Consider the following 26,971-nt stretch of genomic DNA (forward strand, 5'->3'; position numbering starts at 1 on the left):
CAGTCAACAAACGCGTTGTATTCCAGAATTTCAGTGTTCTGCATACTTTATGAGGAAATTAGAAATTCACTCATTTTTAAAAAAAAATTACCTGGAAAAACTTAAAAACAGACTGACTAGCAGAACAGCAGTGGTCAAGATGTCCATAACTTTATGTATGTCCACCACAATTTAATTCAATAGGTATTACTTGCATGAATAAAAATCCTAGAAGATTTTTGGTCTTGTTCAACTTCATGAGGTTCACGCAGGCCCACCTCTCTACCTTGTCAAAGTCCCTCTGGATGGCATCCCTTCCCACTTTGGTATCAAGTACACCACTCAGCTTGGTGTCACTCACAAACTTGCTGAGGGTGCACTCAATCCCATTGTTCATGTCCCTGAAAAAGATGTTAAATAATACTAGTCCCAATACGGACCCCTGAGGGACACCACTCATCAGCGATCTCCACCCCAACATTGAGCTATTGACAGCAACTCTTTGAGTGCAACCACCCAGCCAACTCCTATGCACCAAGTGATCCACTCGTCAAATCCATATCTCTCCATTTTAGAAAGAAGGATGTCGTGTGGGACAGTATAAAATGCTTTGCACAAGTCCAGGTGCTCTTCCCTTATCCACCAATGCTGTAACTCCATTGTAGAAGGCCACCAAATTTGTCAAGCACAATTTGCGTTTAGTGAAGCCACATTGGCTGTCACAGACCACCTCCTTATTTTCCATGTGCCTTAGCATAGTTTCCAGGAGGATCTGTTTCATGATCTTGCCAGGCACAGAGATGAGACTGACTGACCTGTAGTTTCCCAGGTCCTTGTTCTTTCGCCTTTTTTAAATGGGGGTTATGTTTCCCCTTTTCCAGCCAGGGGGAACTTCACCAGACTGCCATGACATCTCAAATATGGTGGATAGCAGCTTAGCAACTTCATCTGCCAGTTCCCTCAGGACCCTCAGATGCATCTCATCACATCTCACAGACTCGTGCACATTCAGGTTCTGTAGCTGGTCTCAAACCTGATCTTCTCCTAAGGAGGGCAGTACTTTGTTCTCCGAGTCCCTGCCTTTGGATTCGGTGAATTGGGCAGCATAGCTAGAATACTTACTGATGAAGACCAAGGCAAAAAGGTTGAGTACCTCAGCCATGTCAACTCTAGCCAGGTCTCCCATTTCTCTCATCACAGAGGGTACAGATTCTTTCCCTTCCTTTGTTGCCCTATGTACCTGAAGAAACCCTCCTTGTTCTTTTTCACATCCCTAGCCAGGTTCAGCTCCAGCTGTGCCTTGGCCTTCCTGTTCCCCTCCCCGCACCCTGACTTTTTCTTTTCAGTTTTTCATTTTACTTTCAATTTGTTTTAACCTACAGCTGCTTTTTTTTTTTTTTTTCCAGGAAACATCTTCTATGTATCATACAATCTCAAAACCCACACACTTTTTGTTCTGTTTTATAGCAATCAGCTGTCTCAGGAAAGGCAGGCAGCAATTTCACTTTTTTTCCAATTTATTTCCTATCCAACATATCCCTTGGGATATTATTCAGCAAAGCACCATTGACTTCAATACCACAGCTTACAGTAGATAAGGATCTGGCGTACAGATGGGGCTTTCATTCCAACCTCTCCAGTAATCTCTTTCCTTGAAGGAAAAAGAAAAGCAATTGCACTTTAGGCTGCCAGGCACTGGCAATGACCAACTATTGTGACTCTACTGGCCAAACTACTTCAAGGTACTAGAGGGATCTTTTGGTTCATTTCCAGTGAAAGAGAGATTTAGTAAGAGAGTCCATCCCTTCTGAACAGAGTAACTGAAAAAGGTGTAAAAAAACCGGGATAAAATGCAGCCGTAACGCGGATGAGCTAGTAATACCACTGTAAGCAAGGCTAATGCTGGAACAGAGATCCTGTAGTTAATGTTTCTGGTGAATCTATTCCTGCTCCCATTGCAAGGAGCTCTACACAATGTGGATTACAGCACAGCAAGTAACAGGGCAATTGCACGGTTTGGTTTTTTTTAGAGAAGATGTAATGGTTTTAATTTTAAAAGATGCCTTAATTCCAGTTTGCTGGCAGAAGCATGATAGTCTCTGTGAGGTGACAAGTGATATAAAGTCTTCTCCTTTTGGACTACAGAGATGCAAAAGAAGGAAATTTATTATGATGAGCCAGAAAAAGCAGTAAGTCAAACTATGGTGTTCAGTGCTTGTAACAGATTTTCTTGAGTAAAGAATCCTATTATGAAATCAATTCAAGGCCCCAAATTTCAAATTGTCCTTCTTTATAACTCTTCTTTTATTCTCAACATACTCAATCCATTTAAACTAGTGCTATCATCACTGCCAAATTAAATTTGAAAATTTACATGCCACGGGCAACACTACCACTAAATTTACAATCCTGAGGGCTGATCATGAAAAAAAATGACAGCAAATATATACTATCTCTGATTGAAACACGCTTCTCATGGCTGAAAATTCACACAGGTGCACTTATGCAAGTCCAGTACTTTCATACTTGATTGACACTATTGCATTTTTTCAAGAAACTGTGCAGAACTCAGATGAAAACAGCTTTCAAGGTAGACACACAAACACTTGTAGTACATATGCCCAAGGAAGTACATTTAAGCAATTTTTGTGCTCTCTTTCTGAAGTGTTTTTGCAACGAACGAGAGGTCACAGCAAATGAGGTGAATCTGCTCAAGATTCTGCTAAGAAGTTTAAAAGTTGACTTCAGGGACACAGCAGTTGCCCAACACTGTTCAGGATCTGTATCAGAATCTTTAACCCTAGAGTATACCTTTAAATGCATAATTATTTTGTATTTTTTTTAATCAATGGACAGGATGAAAACACATCAACCCAGTGTCCGGAAGTGATAGAAAGTGTCTTGGTTTACCAGACAATAAGCACAGATGTGAACAGACCAAACAAAGTAAAAATTTAGTCATTTACTAACTTCTCCATCTGCCTCAGAGGGCAGCTTTTGCCCACATACATGTGCCACTTACAATGCAAATGCATGTGAAGATAGGGCCTGACAGTCTTCCATGGGTGCTTTATTTTAGATGGCTCAATCTTAACATGAATTTAAAAATATCAGCAAGAGCATCAGTTTAGTAGTCAGAGTTGCATCGTTAAACTCGCCTAGTAAACTCCAGGTGGTATAGCCTCTACTATAATTTCATCTCATTTCATAAACCCTATTTATGGAATAAATAAAAGCAAGGATAAATTAATGGATAATGGAAAAACTATCTTATTTTCTGTAAATTACAAGATACCAGTCCATCAGAGGTGGAGAGGCAGACCTATAACCCATTCACTAAATGCCAGTTTCCCACAAATCAAAACAGGCACTGATACAGACTTGAACTGGCAACACTACAGACAGCTTTCTAAAATAAATCTGACATCAAATACAAAAAAAAAAAAAAAAAAAAGTTGGCTGTAAGGCAAATGTCTCCTGAAAAGGGTGATGTTTAGTTTCATCAGCTTGATGCATCATCATTTACACTCCATTGTCCTAAAAGACAAATAAAGGCTCATCTGCTATCCTTTCCATTCCAAAGGCACGTCAGACCTATCACTGGCTGCAGCAGGTTGAACTATCATTGCAGCACATCTTCTATTTTATTGTGCATTTTATTGAACAACTGATTTCAGGTATCAAATACTGTAATGCTTTGCTAATCTCTCCTGTACCTGGGGTGTAGGGGACTCACTGGTCAGCATATGGGACTGACACTACTGATCATCTGCCCTTCTCCATGGATCAAACTATATCTATTTGCAGAATACCTGAAAAAGTTCCTGGACCACCATGGTCCTGTGGCACATTCATGGGATGACAGTACACAGGTGATGCCTTAATCCTATTCAGATAAGAAATTCTCACTCCCTAGGAAAATCGTATTCGATACATCAGCAAGGGAAGGTGAAAGTTCTTCATAAAAACACATTTTAAAACTGACCTTTTTTTTTTTTTAACTTCTTACAAATATCACTGGCTCAGTTTTCAATGCTGCAGCGACATCTCATGGCTCCATGGTAGTTCCAGCAGCTAATGCACATCGTCAAAGAACAGCAACAAAACTGGGGAACACAAATATCTACATGTACAGAACTGAGTAGCTGGCATTGATGAGATGACCTAATCCCATTAGTTGATAACACCAAACTTATTTATCCTCCTCAATAAAGCTAATACAAATTACTGCCTGCTACAAGGGACTTAGGTCTGCTTGTGCACAGGCTTACACCACATGTCAAGAAGACTAGTTTTAAATAAAATGAAAGAATGGAGGGGGAGAATGAAATTTTAAGAACCTAAGCAGGGCTTAGTGAAGTTAAGGAGCAGGGCCAGAGCAGCAGCATTAGCTGCTGGAAAAACTGATTCCCACCCTTTCTAATACAGATGAGCTACCATGTCAACAGTCTGATGCCTTAGGTGATTACCTGTTTCAAGCAGGAGGAAAAAGAGAGTCATTTAGTTTCAGAGAACCGAAGCCATCACGTGAATATCATTACAGGGAGCTTTATACCTACGTGGCAGAAGACAGCAAGAGATGAATTAATACTCTGTATTAATAAAGTTAGTATGTTCTTACAAAGTAACCTGTTAAAATGCTCAGTCAAAACTGAGTTGTAGGACTAAACCCATTCCACTCTAACAAATTACTGCATCTGTATACTCTTTCATAATTAAATGCAAGATCAATCTTTATTCAATGCAAACTCAAAGCACAATATCTTTTCCTGGGTCAAAAGAAAACTACTATATAATTGATATTTCTATGATGAATAGCAACACTTTTAACTAGGTCTCTTTGGAGCCTGGTTTATTTTCGCATACATTGGTGGAAACATTAAGGTATGTCAGAGATTGAAGCAAAGTTGGAGGTGGATGTCAGAAGCAACAAGCAGGTTCACTTCGTTGTTGTTGTGGGTAGGTTTTGAGTCAAATGCAATTTTTGTGTGATTACTTGTGAAGGGAACAAACTCAGGCTTATGGTGAAAACTCAACTGCCCTTACCTACACACCACCATGTTATCCCTGCATCATTACATTTTCACTCCACTGAATCAAATCTTCATCATTTCTTTACGGTCTTGATCCAAATGCATGTGCACTGTCTAGAAGAACATATATTGAGCTATTAAACTATATTTCCATTTGATTAATTTTGTGTCTTACTACAGATATTGAAAAGTCTGAGTATTTCAAAACAAGACATGTAAAAAGTAAAACCTCTACAGCTTTAACAGTGAAAAAAGTATTCTAAAATTTAAAGGCTATACATTCTGCATGATCTCTAAAGTCTTGACTTTTGACCTAGGTAAATACTGAAGTCAAACCTTGCTGTAGCATTTTTTGGTATTCAGCAACAATAATAGGGATTTCAACCAGAGGACATCCTCAAAGACACCCCCATCTTTTACGGAAATACGTTTTCCTCCTCTGGCAATCACTAGTTTTCATACAAAAGAAAGGAAATTAGAACATCTGGCAAAATGACCTTTGTAATGTTCCCAAGAATGGAGGGTTTACTGAGCTCTCTTATATAAACTGGAATACTTCCCACTTGATTGGTACATAAAGATGAGATGAGATCAATTTAATAAAACATTCGCAACTGCACACCCTTACTGCTCTTTGGATTTCCCTTTAGTGTTTCATAACCCATATCATCCTCACCTAAACATTGATTTTGCTTGGTTTTTTTTTACTTCTATTCTTGTGACATAGTATATTTTTGAGGATTTTGATCTATCGAAGAGCCAAAGTTTATCACAGGGTGTCATATGAGAGAGAAAGAAGCAGTAACGTTTGCATAGTTGCCTCTGATTACAGGAGAACTTGACTGGACAACTCAGACCTTTCAAAAGACCTGTTCTTTGTCCTGCTCTTTTTTTCTCCCATGTGATCAAATCCCCATGTCCCCAGTGTAGTAAAGCAGCAGTGATTCCAGAGACCAGCAATAGCTCAGCAGATTCATCCAACCACAGAGTGGGGTAAAAGGGCTAAATGAATGGTACGGAAAGAGTTCTAAGTGCAAAATTACTGTTCAGTCTAGTAGAAAAAAGGCAACTGAGTAGGCATTTAGAGGGACATTTAGTCATATCAGTGGTTGCCATTCACATTTTTATGTCTAGTTATCCAAATGCTAAAGCTGCCATAAAAAGATAAGCAAGCCATCCAGCCCTGTTGTAGCATTTTGTTTATTGCCTCTGAAAAACAAAGAGATTATGCCTGTTAAAGAACACTGTTTTTTTACCAAATGGCACAAGGACAAGAGCTCTTTTAGCAGTGCATCTCTCACACTGACTTCTGGGGAGGGGGAAAAACAATTTGAAAAATTTTTGCTAACCAAGGATCTGACAAATTTATCATCATACAGAACACAAGAATTCCTCTCAGAACTCAGGTATAAGACCACTGTAGAGAGCCCAAAGTTAAGCTCTAATAGTATGGTCCACTTTAAAAAGGCACGTACACAAGTCACTTGTAAAACAGAGCAGAAAGACAATTTCCTGCAAAGAACACTGGGGATTTTGTACTAAATGGTTATAACTTCCAGACTGCTCCAGTTCCAGCTCTAAACTGCTCCTTTGTCTGTTTCTAAGCAGCAAAACAGGCAAAAAAGTGTTCATCTACCAATACTGCTGGAGGTCCCAGTTCTGGTTTCCAGAGCACATTCAGTGCCAGCTTCTTTGCCTGCAGTACTTAAAAAATAAACAAAGTGAGGAACTGTCTTAGTTCTGAGGAACTTTTTCATATCATCCTTCTGTTCGCTCAGTCTTGAAGTAAACATTATTTCACTGAAAACCAAATTAATATCCTATTGGCTTTAAAGTTTATAATATTGAATGCATAAGTAAAAATGCAATAAAAATGAGCCAGTCACATGGAAAGCCACCACCAGGTGGAAAGGCTACAGGATATGATCGCCAGATTGGAAGTGATATTTCCAGGTAATGTTCTTCTGTCCTTAATTCCTTCTGATTGTACTCACCCATTTTATTTTGGTAATTCACAGCAGACATCCTGTAACGACAAGGATGACAAAACCCACTACATACTAGATTCTACTCAAGTGTTATTTTAGCACACAGTTCAATACTGCACAATGGTCCCACGGGACTAAAGGGAGACCCCGGTTACTTATAGAAGGAAAAAATAATAGCTGACTTTTCATTTGAGAAACTGGGATTTTTGGCATGCTTGTTTTATTAACAGCTGGAGAGTTTTGGTTAAGTGATACAAATGCAGTGTACATCTAACTTCTTTTGTTCCAGCTGTATAAATACCTACTCGCATGAACAACGCACTCCTACTTAAATTTTCAAGGATAAAGTAAAAGTTTAGTACATGCAACAACTGAATGAAGTCCACCAATACATACACATTTGTGCCCCCAGGACTTGTGTCATTTTTCCTGCTGCATTCCTATGCAGTGCAAATGGCATTATTTTAGCACAGGTTCTGAGATCTGCCTCCTGCCTGTCTACTTACCTGCTTACAACAGTGTGTCCAACCTGCTGCAAAAACACAAACTCAAACAAATCATGTCACTTGCTGGCTCAGCACAAGTGTATTTATGCATTGGGGGGAAAGACTGGGGAAAGTCTTTCCCCAGAAGATGCAGGGTTGGTATTTACTCCAAGTACTATCAAATTAGTTCTCCGTGTCAATTCATGAGGACAAACTTTCTCAGTAGAGTGACAATTACCAAGATGGATCAAAACAGTCTTGGAGCAATTCCTAGACATCCTCCTATTACATGTATTCTGACCAGTTTTTCCTCACTCCCTCATATACATTTCTTCTTTGCACCTAGACTTCATAGCATAAGGACATGAAAACATTTTCACCAAAATGTCATCTCCAAAACTAAGTCCAATGTCATTAGTACAGTAATGAAGTTCATTCATGAAGATCTTTGACCATCCAATGTCTCACTGGCCCTGAAAGACAGTAATAAAGAGTATGGATATTCGATGAAATTCTGTAAGAATTTACTTTATTGAAGAAGCATCCTTTTAATTAAAGCAAAAATTTGTTCCTTAATTACAGTAAGCATATTAAACAAAAGAGTAAGGAAGTTTACAGGACAAAGTTTATGGATCAACTTTATCATCAGTATCAGCAGGAGGATAAACTATCCAGTCTTCCACCAAATCAGCTTACTTGGGATCCACAGAGACCATTACTGCGATCCCAAGGATTTCCCAAGAAAATCAGTCTCCCCATAGTCCACTGAGCTAACGTTTTTAATTAAATCCAGATGTTGTGAATATTCTTCAAAGTTTCCACATTGTTGGGCATTTCCATGCTTAAGTGAAAGTTGAAATTTAACCCATTTTGTTATTTTTGCAATCTATTAGAAGGATTAAACATGCTATCAAATCCCAGAGACTGACCAAAGCTTGACTGCAATGTGAAACTGGTATCAGTGGTTCTAACTTACATCTCCTTGCTCACCAACACATTGCAACTGGGTTTTTAAAAAGGGTCCCCCCTGTGGGATTCAGCACCATCAGCTTAGGCAGCAGGGACTGCTTCCTTCTGCAGCTGTGGATTTAGTTCAACCCACAACCTTCACTTCAGGGTACACTCACCGCAAATAGCACAGGGTAATCCTGGAACGGCAACCTGAACTCCCCACGAGCCTCAGTATCCCCCAACACGTATCTCGCCTTCAGTCGTGCCTTAAATGTGTAAAATCAAATAGCAAAACTAATCCAGCCCAACTTTAGTAGTGGTGGTGGGGCTGCCGGAGTGGCCTCCGTGAGAAGTATGAGGCTGCCCTGTGTCAGACACAGTTGTCTTAGCAATGGACCCAGTGCAGGCCAAAGCTGAGCCAAAGTTTGTCACACAAAACATATTTAAGAAAAGGCAGAAAAAAGCTGAGACTGAGAGGACCAGTGGAGGGTATCAAAGGACCAATAAGGTCAGAGCAGGAGGCGCTGCATGTTGGAGCAGGTACAAGCGCAAAGGAATGGCAACCCACGCTGGAGCAGGTACACCCCTGAAGAGACTACAGCCAGTGGAGGATCTACACCAGAACACAGGAAACAAGTAAGGAAAAGGGAGCAGCAGATGAAAAGAGGGGGGGAAAAAAAGGAGCAGTAAAGCAAAAATTGCTACATACTGTCCCCTAACTCCTGCATCACTCATAGCATGACTAAATAGACTAAGTGTAACCTGTGTCAATAACAAGGATGGAGCAGAGATGCCTGCAGTGAAGTTAAGCCTGCAAAAAGGGAGAAGAAAAGTGTTTTCCCAAAGTGTCCAAATGTTTTCTAATGCCCAAATCAGTCGTTAAATGTTTACATTAATGGGCAATAAATTAATTGAAATTCCACAAGTGGAGTCTGTTTTGCCAACAACAGTAACTGGTGAATGATTTCCTTGTCTTTATTTTGACCCATAAGTTTTCTCACTCCTGTTCTTCCTGTTTTCTCTGTTCCTCTCCCCCAGCCCTGTCCTGCTGGGGGGGTGGAAGTGTGCAAGCTCGGCTGCTAGCTGAAGCCAACCCTTCACAATGAGGAATGTGTATAAAGCTTTAAATTTATAATTCCTTGGGAACACAAATCTTACAGTGTAACAAGCTGCTTCAGTAAAGGACTTGCTTGATTAAATTCCAGTCTCTTGCAAATAACATTATTCATTCTAATCAAAATCCCTTCATCAGAAGTGAGAAAATAAATAGCACCTTAAAAAAAGCCCCCCCTCACTCCCCAATGCATAGTCTGAATTATTTATTCTTTTTCTTCAAAAACAACAACAAAACAATCAGCTAATATAAACCCTTTAGGAGCTGCTTCTGGTAAAAATTTGCTCTCCTGTAAAGAATACTGTTTTCTTTACAGAAATCTTTATCAACAGATGTGCTTGAGCATCTATTTTAGAACCTTTCTGCTCTTGAAATTGAGAAAATTAACTAGGGCTATGTTCATTGTTCTGATTACTTTCAGCAATTTTGAGGAGTAACATGGGATGTTAACAGCTAGAAACTATCAGTGCTCAGGTGCTAATGTACTCCAGAGCACATCCTGGGTGTATAATGCAGCACACACATAGAAAAGAATTGCTGTTAAGTGACAACCTAGCTTGTAATAAGACACTGTTGCACATACATTATCTGTTGCAATTCATTTACTGAATAGAGAAAATTAGCAATGAGAAGTAGACAGTGAGTGTGATAAAAGAAGAAAAGACAGAGGAGATAACCCATGGCAAGAAACTGAACTAAATTACAAAGACTATACTGACCAGCACGCTACATACCTCTCAGTGCACAACAGAGTAATCCTTCAGGTCAACATAAATAAGTGAAAGACAACATAGGAATTACATTTTATCTTTATATTGTACTAAATCTATTGTTAGCACACTTGTCACAGTTGAGAGAAAATAGCATTTAACAATTTATTTTTGCACTAACGATTCCAGCTAGACCCTTGATTATAAAACACAGTTACATTACGCTCTCCTACCAGTTCCTAAAAAGAGAAATCTTGTCCCTGGCAAAGCCATTCAACACACTCAATGTTTCACCCGAATTCTACACACTCATGAAATCTTAACACATCAGAGCTCACGTGTGGGACTTGAGCAAAACCTGCATTCCTCTCCCTACTGCAATCCGTAACATTTTTGTATTAGCTTCCTTTGGAAAGCAGAACAAAGATTCTGGCTCTACTTGGTAAATTTGTTACCAATTTTCATACAAACCAAACCCAAGTTTTGCAGACTCCTTCAAAAAGCACAGCATGTATCTTTGAAATCTAAGTAGAGGGGGGAGGACTGCAATAGTTTCAGGATTTCATATTTTCTACAATCCTCTGATGGCTAAATTCAAAGAACGATCATCAACCTATGAATATTTTGAGTAAATTGGGAAATGTCACCCTACCATAACTCACTGCAGAAATTCTTCTTACTTTTTATACAAGAGTACATCACTGTGATGCATTTTAATAATTACATATACACATAAATATCATGTGGAGATCTCTTAGTTAATGCAATAGTTCAGTGTCATTGGTGCCTTCCACTCAAACTTATTTCATTTTAAATTTTATTTCATTATTAAGCTTCTTTTCCCAGTCAACAGTCAGAAGAATGAACATGCAGATGCAATTCCCAAAAGAAGTGTGCTTACTAACTACAAAGGTGAAGAATAACATTGCTATCAACATCCATTTCTCACTTCCCTCTTTCCACAGTTAGGATCACAGTGACCATTTTCTTCTAAACAGATGCCACAAATTACAGCCTATAAAGTTGAGAGCCAGTGTTTTAACTGTGTAAGAAGGAACTCTTTATTTTTAGAGAATCATAGTAATTCTTGTAGGAAACTAATTTACAAAATTTTGGCAGACTGCAATAATCTCTGCTGAAACAGTGCTATTAAAAAAAACCATATTATCAACAGAATTACAGTAACATGATTTTGTATTTCATACTGCTATTTCTCCAGCATTTGGGGGGGGGGGGGGACGGGGACACAGACACATGACAGGAGGACCCAAAACTTCTGGCCAGTCTGGATACTGGATATTCGACCGCAAAAACCAAATCTAGATTACTGTGACTGAGTAAAGACGAATTCAAAACCCAAAATTAACCAAAGCAACTCCAGCCACAGTTGTAACTAAACCAGAGCCAAACTAAAAATTCATTTGTCCATTTCTGTTCTTTTAACCACATAAAAACTTTTAGCTTCAATCCAACATTAGATGGACATCTAGTGGTGTAATATAACTGACTCCTTTTTTCAAGTAGCTTCATATATTCAAAGCCCTATAAATAGAAGTGCTTTCTAGCATATTAATAATTAAAATACCATATACACATTTAAGGCCTTTATTTTCAGCTCCGCTTTACCTGCCTTCTTAATTTCATAAAAGTACCATCAGTAGAAATCAGGGCTCTGGGTTCATATTCAAAAGCCTTCAATCAAGGAAAATTTCATTTTGTAGTAAAAAGAGTTTAATATAATCAAGTTTAAATGCACAGAAGCTCAAAGAAGAATACAGTTCCCCAGTACCTGCAGAGGAAGCCCTTGTCAGGGAGGTGGAATCCAACACTTGCAGTGAGAAATGGAGGACAGCAATCAGTATCACTGCCAATTACTAGAATTTGCTTCTCCAGAGGCTGCTCTTACTTATGGCTGAGTTCTTACCATAGATGCATGCACTTCACACTTTTTCCAGCCAAGTTTGGAGTGACTGAAGCAATGAAGCTTCTGATCATCATCATTAGCCCTAACAATGTTTGTCTACTTCCTATTACTGGCTTCTGCCCAAGTAATATCATGTGACATTTAACCACCTTAGTAACTGGAAGTGGTTATTTTCTGCACAGTATCTACACAAAAACAACAGTTAAACATAGATAAAATCATTTAAATGTCTGGGATACATCAACATTGACGGAAAGATACTTCTTCAGCTACAAATAAAAGGAGCCAATTTTAATATCTGGCTCCAAAACTAAAATGCAACTACAAGCAAAAGGCAAAAACTTTTACATATGAAGTCTTTGCCACAGTCAAGACCTCACTAACTTATTCTACTTTCTGTAGATTTAAAAGCTTCATGTAGAATTTTACAGCAGGTTAGTAAGAAACGGAAACACACAAGCGATTTATTATCTGCAAGGCCAACCACCACTGACTGTTAATTAGTGAAAAATTAATTCTCCCAACTGACATTTCTGAATCCTGATTAGCTAGAAGAGATCTCAATTTATGTTACAGGATAACATTGACATGCAGATTTAAATAAGGAGTAACATTTTCTGTTGCTCTGCCCAGTTCAGCCTCCTTTTCATCATGCATGTCACTGTATACCTCAGAGTTGCATTTGATCTGTAAATGGTTTAGTCTGAAGCCATGATACACAAATTAATTTTAGGCTATACAAGTTATGCCACTGCATCTGAACATCGAATTGAAACTGACCTTGACTGAAATTCCTTGTTTGTTTTCATGGTATCATTAACTAAATACTGAACCGATATGTCTTTATTTAGAAAAATCCTTCAGTGTAATCTGTATCTTTCCTATGCTCAGATAAGTAGCATGAAACATACTTTGCAAGGAAATAAAAAATCCCCAAATCTTATCAGGAGCATAACCAAAAGCAAAGCTACGAAGATTACAAGAACTGCCCCCTACATAGCAGATCACAAAAACCAAGTCATCTTTTACAGAGTATTACTGCATTTTATATCAATGCAGTCTGTAAAGCACAAAAGGGGCAATGAAGAAAAGACAACAGAATGGGAACACTAACTCTGTACATAAGAAAATTGGAAACATCATAGATTCTAGTATTTCCCTGCCTAGTATTCCTGCATATAGTTGTATACCTCTTAATAAATCTATCATCAGAAAAGAGATTAAAAAGTCATACACTCATAAGGGAGAGCTTCAGAATCAAGTCACCAGGCGGTATTTTTACATCTCATGAAAACATTTCTTTGCAATAAGCTGCGTTTTCAGGCAGAAACAAAAGCCCATAGAATAACAGAATTGCCCAGCTTAGAAGGGACCTCGAAAGGTCACCTGGTCCAACCTTCCATGGGAAAGAGCGCATAGATGAGACTATTTAGCACCTTGTCCAATACCATCTTGAAAACCTCTGGTAATGGGGGCTCTACCATGCCCCTGGGGAGGTGGTTCCAATGAATGGCTGTTCTTACTATAAAAAAAAATAAATTTCTTTCTTATATCACGATGAAACCCCTCCCAATGCAACTTATTCCCACTGCCCCATGTCTTCGCCGCACGGCTCCTTGTGGAGAGACCCCACCCTATATTAAGTAGAAACTGTGAAAGCATGAACTTAAGGTGAACTGGTTTTCACACTGAAGTGCAATTAAGGAACTCACAGACACAACCCTTGAAGGGCACTGCCCTGAAGAAGCTGCTTCCCAAAGGGATACCGCTAAGGAGGCTTCCCAGCCCAGGGCTCTCAGAGCAGCTCAGCCTCAGGAACTGATCCTACAACACAAGCTGGGGAGAGGGGAAAGCAGGTGCTATAGTGCAAACAAGAAATAAAGCACTGGCAGCCGCCTCCCAGTGATAGAAGCTCTCCCCTAAACCAATCCTAAGGAAAAAAAAAAAAAAAAACTAAAAACATCCTAGATAAGAGATCTAGGTTACAAAACCTCCGAATTGAAGCACACCAGAACCATAGTTTTTTCCTCTAAAAAAGAGGGCAGCACAATACACCTTTTCGTACTTGCTCCCTACTTTGTACTTTTATGACTGCAAATATTCTCTTTTAAGGCTAGAAAGACTATCCTCAAGAGCAAAACATTAACTGTGAACAAAGCCTCAAACACCCACCTCTACAGCTTAGGGCTTCGAAGGAGCTATTAAGTCTTTCAAGCACCTCTATTAAAATGTGAGGAAAGAAAAAAACAAAACAAAGCCCCCACAAAACAACACAGTTTTAAAATACAGCAGTAACAACCATGGGCTTTCTCCTGTCCACCCCACCGCCCAGCTCACCTCTCCAGGAGCTTGGAAAGGCGGGCTGGGGGGTGCCTCACGGCCCTCAGCGCGCTCCCGCCTCAACCGCCACAGACGGGCAGGTGCGATCGCTGTCACCCCCCTCCCCACTGTGTGTCCGCCCCCTCCTCTCCCTTCGCTGCCGGCCTCTCCTCGCTGGCTCGCTTCCCTCACTGCTGCCCCCCCGTCTTCGCTGCCGCCACTTCCTCACCGCCTCACCCTCACCCGCCGCGCGGCACACACGCACGCGCCTCCACCAAACCCGAGAACCCCGCCCCCTCCGCCGCGCGCCTGAGCACGCGCAGCGCAACCCTCACGCTCGCCCGGCCTGAAACAGCCCCAGAAGCCGACCCGCCGGGCGCATGCGCACTGCGGCCCGGGCGGCGGGCGGGCGGGCGGGCGGGGCCAGGGGAAACGGTGGTTAGGATGGGGGTGGAGCCAGCGGCGGGGTCAGGAAGGCGGGGAAGCTGCCGGGCGGGCGCGGAGCTGGGGTGGGCTCTGAGAGGTGCTGTTGACGCCGGCACCGGGAGGGGACCGGCCATGGATGCCACCACGCTAGAGCTGGACGCCGTGAAGTTCGCGCAGCTGGCGGTGCAGCGGGACCAGAGCGGGCGCTACCAGGAAGCGGTCTTCTACTACAAGGTACGGGGGCGGCCGGTTCACCTCAGGGCGGCCGGTCCCCTCAGGGCGCCGGTCTCCCCTTCGCCGCTCTGAGGCCCTTGAGCTGGCGGTCGGTTTGCGCTCCTCCCCTCAGTCCTCAGAGGGCTGGGGGAGGGAGGGGTGGCCCACCGGGGCCCGGCCCGGCCCGGCCCGGCCCTGCCGGTGGGGCGCGGTGCGCTGGGTTAGCGCCGGCTCCGCCGCTGCCCTCCTCTCCCTTGGCGGGTGTGCCCCGGAGAGGGCCGCCCTGCTTGGCCTCCGGGGAAGATGCGGCGGTTCCAGCCGAGAAGAAAGCGGAAGGCCGGGCGTGCGCGTCAAAAGTTTGTCAGTCTCCGGGAGAGGCAGTGTCTTTCAGGGCAGGTTGCGAAATGTGTTTTATTTTCAGGTAGGAACGAGTACTGCCCGTGCGCTGCTGTTTACCGGCCGGGTTTGGGGGTAGCGCTGCAGCCGCGGCACCTGAGAGCCGGGTACGACGCTGCTTCCAGCTGCTGGGGACGCGGCCCCCGCCCTGCTGCTCGGGAAGATTGCTGGGAACCTCGCTGGAAACGTCCCCGCAGCGCTGGTTCTCTCCTTTCGTTCCTGGCCTCCCCCCTGTCCCCGCCAGGCCCGAAGGACTGTTCAATTTTACGTTGGAAATAAATGTAAGCGCTGAGCATTTTGGAGAACGGCAAGTGGGCATATTGCAGCTCTTAAATGTGCAGCTGGAAGCAACTCTGTTGTATAACCAGTCATCAAATAAGTAGAGAACTACATGGCAAAATACAAGGTGCTCGGCAGTAAGCTAGCTTCAGATCTCAAGCTTCCAGTGACATGTTTTTAACCACCTGTGAATAGGGATCCAATTTTATTATTTCAATACAACTTCAGGTTGTTGTAACTGAGGGTGCAATAAGGTTGATTCAGCGTCTTGTTCAATATCTATATACTTACTATTGGTATTTAGTGGCTTCTGTGCAGCCATTATGTATTTTTCACCATGTAAGTTGTCTCGTTTTGTTGGATTTATGTTCTGCAAAGTTACATTAAAGTTCCATATGCCACTGGCTTCGCTTCTCATGTGCGAGAAGGGGTTTCTTTGAAGCCTGTGTTTGTCCTTATTGCAGTAATCGTTGCACGTATTCCATTATCCTACCAAAGTAATTCTTTTCCATTAACTTGCTAAGAGCTCTACAGTTGGCCTTTTACTTCGTGAGTACTAAGTGTCTTTGAAATGTATGAAAAGCATAGTGTTATTATCACAGTTGCCTATCCACGTAAGTGTGAAAGGATAGCAAGAGGAGTATCTCTTTTTTTTAGCCTGTTTGTTAATGTAGGGTGAGCTAAGTTCGTATATGTAAAGTATATATATGCCAAAGTTATAGTTACCCATAATAATACCACACTGTGGTTACCAGCAACAGTGTGTGTGTGCGTGGTCTGATAGCTATGTGCAGTACTGCTTATTACAGTACATTTCGCAGTACATCTTAGAAATTATCAAATGCTCTTCAGAAGAGAACCATCTTTTTTGTGCAAGTAATAGCTCTTGTATGCTTTTGTACAGTGTGTGGAAAATCTTTTTCACTTGCTGCATACGGGTGACATTCTTGTTAAGTTCAAAAATGTATCCCTGACAGTCTTGGTGTAGTTCAAGCTACACATGACAAAGAGTGTCATCTAGACAATGTTTTCTGGCATGCAAAAGCTCAGCCACATAGCAGCACGATTATGGACACTGCTATGTAATAGGAAAGTTTTGAATCGCAACTGCAGGTAAGATTTTTGGTATTCAGACAGGTGACTCTTGGCAGTCCGAGATTAGGTATTGACTCTTGCAACAGATTATATGGGAAGGTGTTGGTGTTCAAACCTATTGTGATCAGGAGGAGTGAGATCAAACTCAGCAGATACTGTTAAAGCTGAATTCTTTATGTATGATTTAGCCTGCCTGGATAGGTTTGATTTTCTGAATGTTGCCTGAAGGATCACTGTCAATGTTAAGATTAAACAAGAGTAGTTACCCAAAATACTATATGATATTTTGTATACTTTATGCATTTCTTAGGAGAGTGCAAATAAGCTGTGGCCCATCACGAGCCTTCTTACCAACTGCTCTAAGCAGTTCAGAGCCCACTTGTGCAATTACTAAGCATATGGGAAAGCTTGGGTGCTGTACTGGATTCTGCAAGAACTTGACCTTAAGGATGAAGCATGGGAAATGCTACAGTTTGCCAATAGGCAACAAATGGACCTGTCTGAATGGAGTTCCTATGGCTTGCAAGCACTCTCAGCTCCTGCTAACGTGTAACTTTGATAGATCCCCAGAGGAGGGCTGTGTGTGAACCAGCTTAACTTGCTAATGGTGCTCTGCAGAAATGTCAGAAGTGTATTTGGGCACCTGTTCCCTTCAGCAAAACTGCTGAACACTATTGCTAAGTTTGACTGTTGACCAGCAGTTAGCAGCTTGCAAACTGACAGTCAGCTTAGTGTGACTGTGCACACTACTCCTGCCAAAGAACAGTAGTGGTATTGAAGAGATCACAAATACTAACTCTGAACTGCACATCCATCTTGTCACTGGAAACAGTTGGCATGCTGCCTCTGCAGGCAGTTGGTCAGCTGCTTCAGTGCTTTAGAGACTTAATTTATAAGACTGTTTTCATTATGTTTGCATCTTAAAACCAGGCAAAACACTTGTGCTTGAAATCACAGAAGCAACATCAATTATGCATAGGTTTTGCAGCACTGGTTTGAAAATCCACATTTGTTCTTTGCATTGTGTGTAGACAAGTTATTGTTATGATACAGCACCTGTTTTGTCACTCTACTGTGGTATGTCACAGAAAAATCCTTTGAGAAGATTATCTGTAGTGCACTTTTTCTAGCCTGAAAAAAAGAAAAAGTTGTATAATAGACTTTAACAGTAGTTAATTGCTACCTATAAATGGAACAGTACTTCTATTTACCTTTCTGCTGCTGTAGACATTTTACGTGATGTAATATGGTGATGGATGTTGACAGGGAGTATGCAGTACTTGGTTCTGTGATGCTTGTCAGTGAAAATTTATCCTGATAATACATACAGGCTGTATCAGGATCAGTTTTAGGTTTGGGCAAACTGAGCAGATGTGTATGGGAGAAAACTGCTATGCTTTACAAAAAATCATGGCCATAAAGCACGCAAGAGACTGTCTGGCCACAGCTCTGTGCTTGCCCGATGCGGAGCAGCCTCTCTGAGCACCATCTTCGTGAAGCAGCTCTCTAGTTACTGTTCTGCTTCCTACATATTAGCCTGCTACATGACCGCCTCCTCTCTTCTACTGCTGCTGGGAAGACTAGCACTGTCACAAAAGTGTGGAGGTTTTTCCATCCTAATAATGAGGGCAAAATAAGGTTTTTATCCTCTTTTTTTGTGAGTGACAAATTTCAGTTCTCCATATGCTTCTCAGACTATGTGAGCTCTGACTGTTTGTTATAACCCTGCCAAACCTTACATGTTTTTCATAAATTTAGTGAATGAATAGACAGCTTATGCAACTGAAACTGTTTTTTCTGAATAGATTTGCGCAGCGTGGAAAAAGCCTTAATGCGGATAATGTACTGTGCTCCCTCCTGGAAGTAGACTTTCATCAATAGCCAGTGTTTTGTGTACATACAAACATTTTAAAAAACAAAGTTTGAGGAACTTGGAAACTTAAAATTTGTAGACTTTCCAGATTTAGTAGCTTGATGAGAGTAATACTAAAAGAAAAGACTTTCTAAACCAAAATTACATGCATTTGATTTTGTAAAGCTTTTTATGTTGGTTTATTATCAGATTAAATGCAAATAAATAGTAGCTTTATTTTCCTAACCTTAAATCTGCGGCTTTAAAATAAAAGGCAGTTTGTGGTTTGTGAGATTTACTTAACTGATTTCAGTGTATGCTTGAAAAATTGTACTCAAGATCTCCTAATTCCATGCATTACTATACAGACAGGCTTAAGATCTGGCCTTATAGAACCTCAAAAGTTTTTTCATAGTCTTATAGGTTGTCCCACGTGTGAGAAATTGAATGTGATCTCATTTATAACTTGGAACTTGTTCCTTCCAGCAGAATTACCCTGCAGCCGCTGAGTCTTTTTTTCAGATGTAGGAGCTTGTTTTCATGCAGCTCATGGCTGTTGTAGGCCCTCTGTTTATGGGAAGTAATTTTCTAGGCAGAAAACATTAACTTTGTCTCAAATTCTTCTCCCTGCAGGAAGCTGCACAAGCTTTGATTTACGCTGGGATGGCAGGGTCCAACTTGGAAAATATTCAAGAAAAAATAAATGAGTACTTGGAGAGAGTTCAAGCTCTCCATTCAGCAGGTGGGTAAGGAGCTTTCTAATTAAACCTCTGCTTAAATTAATTGAGTGGAAAGCCTTTTGGTGCTGTGAAATATGTATCAATGATGTTTGCTCTGTTTTTCATTATTGTAATTTTCTTGTCCTTTGTGAAGGACCACAAATACAATGAGCACGTCAGTGTGTTGAATTCTGATACATCAGAAATGAAGCAGAGACTTACTTCCTAAGGACTTAGGTGTGGGTATTCTTTCCTTTTAAATATTCTTAGGAACCACATCTGCAGAGCAAACCTGAGAAAGTCATTAAATCTAGCAACAAAAATTGATGAGGAACAAATCAAAACTTGAATCTAAGCTTCAGCTGCATGATGGATTTGAAGCAAGTGGGTTCTGGTATTTGTGTAGAATTACTAACTTTGAGAGGGCAAAAAAGGTCTGTGCTCTCATAAGGGTTTCCTTGTTTCAGTGTTTGTGCTTAGACCAAAATCTCAAATTTTCACACACCTGCTATTATCAGTTAGAATCATAGAATTGCTTGGCCAAAAAGGGACCTTGGGAGGTCTATAGACCAATTTCCTGCTCAAAGTAGGAAGGGTAAACATTGATTTTTGGACCAGATTGCTTAGGTCCAGTCAGGTCCTGAAAACACGTAAGGACAGAAATTTCCTGTGCCACTGGCCCCAGTTCCAAGGTGCAGTTGTCTTTCTAGTGGTTTATTTTTTTATATATCTAGTTGGATTTTCCTCTGTTTCAGTTCATAGACACTGGCTCTCATTCCCTTTGTACCTCAGTGAAGAGTCTGAATCCATTTTCTTGATAACCTTGCAGTTACTGGCAGGTTGCTATTAGGTCCCTTCAAAAGCTGTCTCTCCTGGCTAGACAAGCTGTTCTCCCTCAGCTTCTTCTCAAAGGGCCAAGTCCTCCATTCCCAACCATCATTAGAGACCCAAGATTAGTATTCCAGGTACAGTCTCCTGAGTGCCAAGTAGAGGGTAGTGATTGCTTCCCCCCATCTCCGGGCCGTGCTGCCACTGACACAGCCCAGGGTGCTGTTAGCCTTCATCACTGGCTTGGGCTTGCTCAGCTGTCCCCCAGGACCCCAGGCCCTTCTCTGCAGAGCTGTGCCCTGCAGGCTGTTAGTCTGTCCCTGACACAGGGCATAGCATTCATCCTGGTTGAATTTCCTGAGGTTCCTGTCAGTGCCTTGCTTTAGTTTGTCTGTGTCCCTTTGAATAACAGCTGTGCCCTTGAGTGAATTGGTTTGGTGGCATTTGCAGCTTTGATGAAGGTGCACTCCATCTTCTCCTTCAGGTGATTAATAAAGGTATGAAATGAGACAGACACCTAAGGAACTTGTATATTACCATAGGTTATATGTTTTCACAACCGATGTACTATTTTACATAATTAAGCATCCTTGTCCATAGTGTAGTATGAAAGAGATTATATTTATGTTATTTGACATGTGAAATGCCCTGAGAGTATATCTCTGCTTTTGGGGTGTTTGTGGTGGAGTTTTCTTGTCCTTGCAAAGAATTTTTTAGCAAAGTTTAGAACAGTTTGATTTCCAGCCAAGAAATAGATATTACCCATCTGATTAGAACTGCTAGCGTTTTAGTACCGTGTTAAGGATGTTTTTACACATCTGCTGCTGTAGAAAGCTAAATACTTTCTTTTTCATTCAGTTCAGTCACAGAACACAGACCCTCTGAAGTCAAAACAACAGTTGGACTTGGAGCGTGCTCGCTTCCTAGTTACACAGGCTTTTGATGAAGATGATAAAGGCAATGCAGAAGAAGCTATAGAGTTGTACACGGAAGCGGTGGAGCTCTGTTTGAAAACAGTATGTTAAGCTACAGGTTAACTTGGTGGAATTATGTGATGGTAAGAAATTCTTCCACTTACACAAGTGACTGACCCTTAAAGGTTGGCTTAAAAATGGAGTACCTGTATTTCTAAACACTATTTTTTAATCTTTTTTTTTCCACTGTGTTTTTAGTGTTTCTTCCAGTCTTTATGTTATGTTGCTATTCAACACTGTAAATTTACAGGGACTTGTCATTTATGTGTTTTTCCTGAACTGCATTATTCTAAAAACTAGAAATATTCTGGAACTTTTTTCATGTTAGTTTTTACCCTGGAGCAAATGCAACACTAAAACTGAAATTAAAACCAGTTAAAACTGAAGGTGACTTGCTAATGTGTCAAGCTATATTACTTTCTGACTACATTAAAGGAAGAAATTTAAGGGAAATTTTGGTGTGTAATGCTTTCTGAAAACAACTGTCTACTGGTGCCAAAACTAGTAAAAAAAATTGATTGATTACTCAGTGCCCAACACTAAAGCTGTTACGAGTTAATTCAGTTCACACTGAAATTAATGATAAGGGTGAATTGGCCATTACATAAATAATGGAGAATATAATTACAGGTACTGCTTTTTTCCCTTAAATCCAGTTGCCTTAACTAACTCATTACAGGAAGAGCTCACCATCATAATGTAACTCCACCAAGTCTGTTTTTATTTTTCCCTTCTTTTCCTTTTTTAATGTAAATATATGTGGGTTGTTGGGAGGGGAATGTTACTTTTGCTACATGCTAGAGTAAAATCTTCTTTTCCCTGAATTCTGTAAACTGGTTTTATGTAGGCTGAAAAACCCTGGTGGTATAGTGTAACCAGATGAGTTAGAAGAACTGCTCTAGTTTTTCCACTTGAGCTGTTGGAGCAGAACATTTTCAGTCTATTACATAAAACTTACTGCAGCAGCATACTGTTTTTCCTCTGCTGTATTCTTCCTTCTGTTGTGTCAGCACATGCAAATATTACTTATGTATATTGAAGTTAGTCTGAAATTATCTCATATCAATAACTGCTTTTATCAGGTATTTCGTTAGGTACAGATACTACTGAAGTTTCTTTTAATCTTGACTAGCATATTATTTTAAGATGACTGTAGGCTTTATCCCTCAGGGTGATCAAAAAGTACCTTCTTCCCAGGATGAAAGAAGATTGAAGGAACTCTGCTATCTCGAAGCTTTGCTTCTGTCTTTCTCCTCAGTATATTCGGGTGGAGAGATTTGTTTCTTTCTTACCTTTGAAATAGAGAGCAGTCATTCCTCCTCTTCTGCGGCTGACTCCTGGATGAGTGTGCTGGTGCATCTCCACTGCTTGCCTTCATACGTCTTTGAAAGTCTTTCCAACCAGGAACTCCAGAGTGTAATTAATTTTCAAATGAAAACAGTTGCTTATAGAGGGTGTTCCTGGTTTTGTTTCTTGGGGTGAAAGTAGCTTGCCTTTTGTTTCCTCAGTTGATCTAGCAGACCTGGCAGAATCGGTCAAAGTACAAAGCTAGAACCTGAAACCTGCATGTGGGTGTCTTGGGAGAAGCCACACCTCATGTTGTGCCTCTTGCAGATTGCTTAGCTGCAGTAATCGTGCTTTGTCTGTAAGGAAAACAAAAGCATAAACTGGTTGGACACCTAAACTGTCATAGCTGACCTCCCAACTGGGAACAGAAGTTAGCACTCTTCATAATCTGTTTTGGTGCCCTGTCATAGATTATTTTATGCCTTAGATGTGCAATAACAAGAGTCTTAACCTGCAAGCAATCTTCTTTGTATTTTATGAAATTAAACATTCAAATTTATTTTTTTCCTAAGTTACCATGACTATTTTTGACTCATTTGGGAAAAAGAATTGGAACTCATCTAAGCTCAGTAGTATACCTAACATTTGTTTTTGTCTTCTTTCTGCTGATACTGTTTTAATATGGTTAATTCTTCTGGCAGATTTTTTGTGTATACAGTGTTGCCCTCGCTGGAGAATTTTAAATATCACTTTTGTTCCATGAACCTTCACTAGAACAGCAAAATTATATTTGCTTGCTTTTTATGCTGAGATTTTTAAAGAACATATTTGCTCGTTTCAAAAGAAAATTGTAAAAAAAATAGCTAGTTACTGTTTGCTGTAATCTATGTGTGGAATTTGACAAATTGAACCTATGAAATCTGTGAGGTTTTTGGATGTGTAGCTTTTTCTTTTATTTTTCACTTAAGGCTAATGAAACTTCAGAAGCAGGCCCCCAGTCAAAACTGAAACAGCTGGCTCGACAAGCACTGGATAGGTGAGTATTGCCAACACTTGTAAAATACTTGCTGTCAGGCATAAGTGCGCTCTCTGAGTTGGATTCCCAGTCTAGCGTGTCTGTTCTCTACTGCAAAGAGTATGGATTCTGGGTAGAACGAGCTCCTATGGAGTTCTCCTGGCAGATAGGTGCTGGCTGCTATACCACTGAATATAGTAGCTGTTGTGCCAACCCTCTGGGAGTCTTGGGACATGCAGAATTAGGAAAGGGCTGTGCGTTCTTTAGTACCAATGCACTACTTCAGAGATAAAAATCAGAGTACTATACTACAATATCTGGCTTCTATAAAAATGCTGAATTCAGGCCAGGACTAAGTCAGGGTGTCAGCATCCCTTCATAAGGAAGACAGTTGGAAACTGGGAAATACTTATCTTGACAGTAGCAACATGTATGGGTAGATCTAATGGAATGGAGTCTACATCTGAAACAAGTTACACAAGTGTAAGTTCAATGTGACTCTTCAAGTCAGCTGTATGATGGTGAATAACGGACTATGTTGGGCTAAGTTTCAGTATAAACTGGTTTTCAGCACTTCTCAGTCTGTGTTCAAAAAAAAACACCCCATATTTTGCATACGTGTGCCTATCCAGCAGATTAATGCAACAACAAAATATGACTCCTGAATACACAGTCTTCAAGCAGTTGAAATTCTGGGTTGTGAGAATGCTAGTGGGTTTTTATTGCTACTGTATCTGCTAGACAAATTAAATCATGAAGGTATGAGAGGATGCAAATCAGTTTTCTCTGTGTTTCAGTGGTCTTGTTCTGAAGTTCTAGATAATGAACACTCACACAAGTTCTCCTATTAGCATAATTTAGAGAGAACGAAATCTAATGAGTTCTGCCAGAAGTAGCTTATATATGAGTTGGAAATGCTGTATTTTAATTGATTCTAGAACAGGAAAATAAATAAGTACTGGCATCAGAAACTGATTTTTCTGAAGAAGAGTGGTGTGGTCAACTTGGGCATTTGTTCATTCCATTTAACATATATGGGAACCTAAACAAAGTAAATCAGTAATTGAACCATAACTATATTTTTATCATTGTTGTAAAAATGCATTTTGTTTACTTGCTTTAGAGCAGAGGCACTGAAGGAATCTCTGTCAAAGTCATCTCAGAAGGAGAAGTCAACTGCAGCTAAACCAAACCAGCCAGTCAGAACATTCTTTCCATTGGGACCTGATTTTTCTTTAAATGATAAACCACAGACAATCAGAGCAGTACAAGCTAGTGAATCTCAAGGTCAGAGATACACTGCAGAGGAGATTGAAGTACTCAGGTAAGCTGAAGACAAGTTTTTCCGAAATGTTATTTGTGCTCACATCCTTTGTGCATTTTACACAGTAGATTGAAACAGCTGAAGCATGAGATCGATAAACAGAGGGTTGGAAAAAACACCTCTTACAAACCCTGTTGCTGGTATTACCTACACATTAATAAATTCGTGTATTCTCTGTGGTAATGTAATTAATGGCTTTAATGGCATACTTTCTAGTTTGTATTGAGAAGACAATTTCTTGTAACTGATTGTCAGGATTATTTTTCATAATGTTATTTTTGTACTTTATACACAAACTGCCTGACTGAGCTCATGAAAGAGATGGCTCTGAGAAGCCAAGGTACAAAGAAGTTTTTATGGATTATACAACTACTACTTCACTGGAAATTGAGGAAGCATAATATTTTGTAGGACTGTGACTTCTGTTACATCCAGTTCCTTTTGCTTTGATATTTATTGTAGGTGGAATAAGCTACAAATAATCCATAAAACCTTTAGCCTAAATTGTGAATTTTGAAAATTATAAAATATATCTTTTAAAAAAAGAAAAATAAAATGCATTGTCTGTTAAGTGGTTCAGTCTTTCTCCTCCTCCCCATAAAATGATTAGTGACTGAGCCATCAAGTACTGCACATTTCAAACATGAGTAAATACAGTGATTGTTCCATTTTCAAGAGGAAGTTGTCTTGTTTTCAGAAGCACTGTCTTGTTTTTTTTAAAAGCTAATTTTGTTGTTACCTTCTGGAACTTAGTCTTTGAACAATGATAGATAGGTTTGTAATTATATTTTTTTTTCTTTTTTCTTATGATTTGCAGGAAGACTTCAAAAATTAATGGCATTGAATATGTACCTTTCATGAGTGTTGATCTTAGGGAACGTTTTGCCTTCCCTATGCCATTTTCGTAAGTGTGATTCAATTACTGAACTTGACTTTTGTTTTTATTTCCAAAGCTTTCCCATATTTAGTATTTCTGTGGGATTTTTTTCAGAGTCTAAAATTGTTTAAGTAGGCTTTTAAGCATAATTCAGACAGATATTTAAATACTACCAATTCATTCTTCCAGCCTGATCTTAAAACTTTAATGTAAGCTGATCCAGCTCTGCACTGCTTTTGCAGTTGTCTTCAGGTCTATAAGGACAACACTCTATTTGACTTTTTTGAGTATTAGGCTGAGGTGGCAACTTGGGTCCATTTCCTGATTCTCCTGTATGCTAATGAGTTTAGCTCCCTGGGCCTCAGTTACCTGTAAAATGAAGGTGGTAGCTGTTTCCTCCATAAAGGACTATTCCAAGGAAGAGTGATATGTAACTGCTAAACCTTCATTCATGAACAATAACAGTATATTAAGATTACATAGCCATAATAGACAAAGACACTTGGGGTTGGTTGGTTGTTTTTTTCTCCCACTCATGGCTTGTCAATCAGACAAGCCTCGATATTTTAGAACTAAAGAAACTTTTTACATCGTATTGAAATAAAATGAAGAATTTGACTTTCTGATGGTGTAGATGGCTTTTTGGAATTCCCTTCTCCTGTTCAGTCCTGTATGAAGGAAGCATTTGGCTTTTATTTCATGTTTTTAATATTTTTGCTTTTTTTCCTTAAAAATTGCAAACTTAGGGTTCTTTGAAATGGTTTTACAGCTCTGTACAAAGCAGTGTAATTGTTCTGCACATATTTTGCACCATCTATCAGATATATATAAGACTGGACATACCATGAAAAGCTTTTCTACGCTGCTATTGATTTATTTCTGCTTTTCTCTCTCTTAAATCTAGTGATAAATGTGGGAAGTTACCATTATCCCCCAAACAGAAAGCAATGTTTGCCAAGTGGGTGCGACCAGATGACATAACAAATAACCCTACGATGATTTATACTGTATCAAGTTTCAGCATAAAGCAGGTAAATAGTTTCTAAGGAGAAATGTGCACTGCTAGCAGTTTAGTGTGGGAGATATAAAACCCACTTGTTCAAAAAAGAATCTCTAAATGTCACAGTGCTTTCCTTGGCTCTCATGAGACGAAGTAAATAAATAAATAGTATCACTTCAGATG

The 26,971-nt window shown here is 40.2% G+C and overlaps 1 protein-coding gene across 6 annotated transcripts in view; it reads left to right on the top strand.

Moving 5' to 3' along the window:
* The first annotated feature begins 14,958 nt into the window (after nucleotides 1-14,958).
* The window catches only part of CAPN7 (calpain 7), a 34,328-nt gene continuing 22,315 nt past the window's right edge, over nucleotides 14,959-26,971 (top strand). For 3 of the 6 annotated variants that reach the window (XM_074151003.1, XM_074151006.1, XM_074151007.1), the window contains exons 1-7: nucleotides 15,004-15,163; nucleotides 19,398-19,506; nucleotides 21,170-21,327; nucleotides 23,541-23,608; nucleotides 24,711-24,911; nucleotides 25,729-25,815; nucleotides 26,693-26,819. In XM_074151003.1, the coding sequence (XP_074007104.1) occupies nucleotides 15,062-15,163; nucleotides 19,398-19,506; nucleotides 21,170-21,327; nucleotides 23,541-23,608; nucleotides 24,711-24,911; nucleotides 25,729-25,815; nucleotides 26,693-26,819 (852 nt within the window). In that variant the 5' untranslated portion in view covers nucleotides 15,004-15,061. Of the gene's footprint in view, nucleotides 15,164-15,563; nucleotides 15,820-19,397; nucleotides 19,507-21,169; nucleotides 21,328-23,540; nucleotides 23,609-24,710; nucleotides 24,912-25,728; nucleotides 25,816-26,692; nucleotides 26,820-26,971 lie in introns of all 6 variants that reach the window. The other 3 variants (XM_074151004.1, XM_074151005.1, XM_074151008.1) reach the window with 3 other exon arrangements.

Source organism: Numenius arquata, chromosome 7, assembly GCF_964106895.1.
Source record: "Numenius arquata chromosome 7, bNumArq3.hap1.1, whole genome shotgun sequence".
Classification (NCBI taxonomy): domain Eukaryota; kingdom Metazoa; phylum Chordata; class Aves; order Charadriiformes; family Scolopacidae; genus Numenius; species Numenius arquata.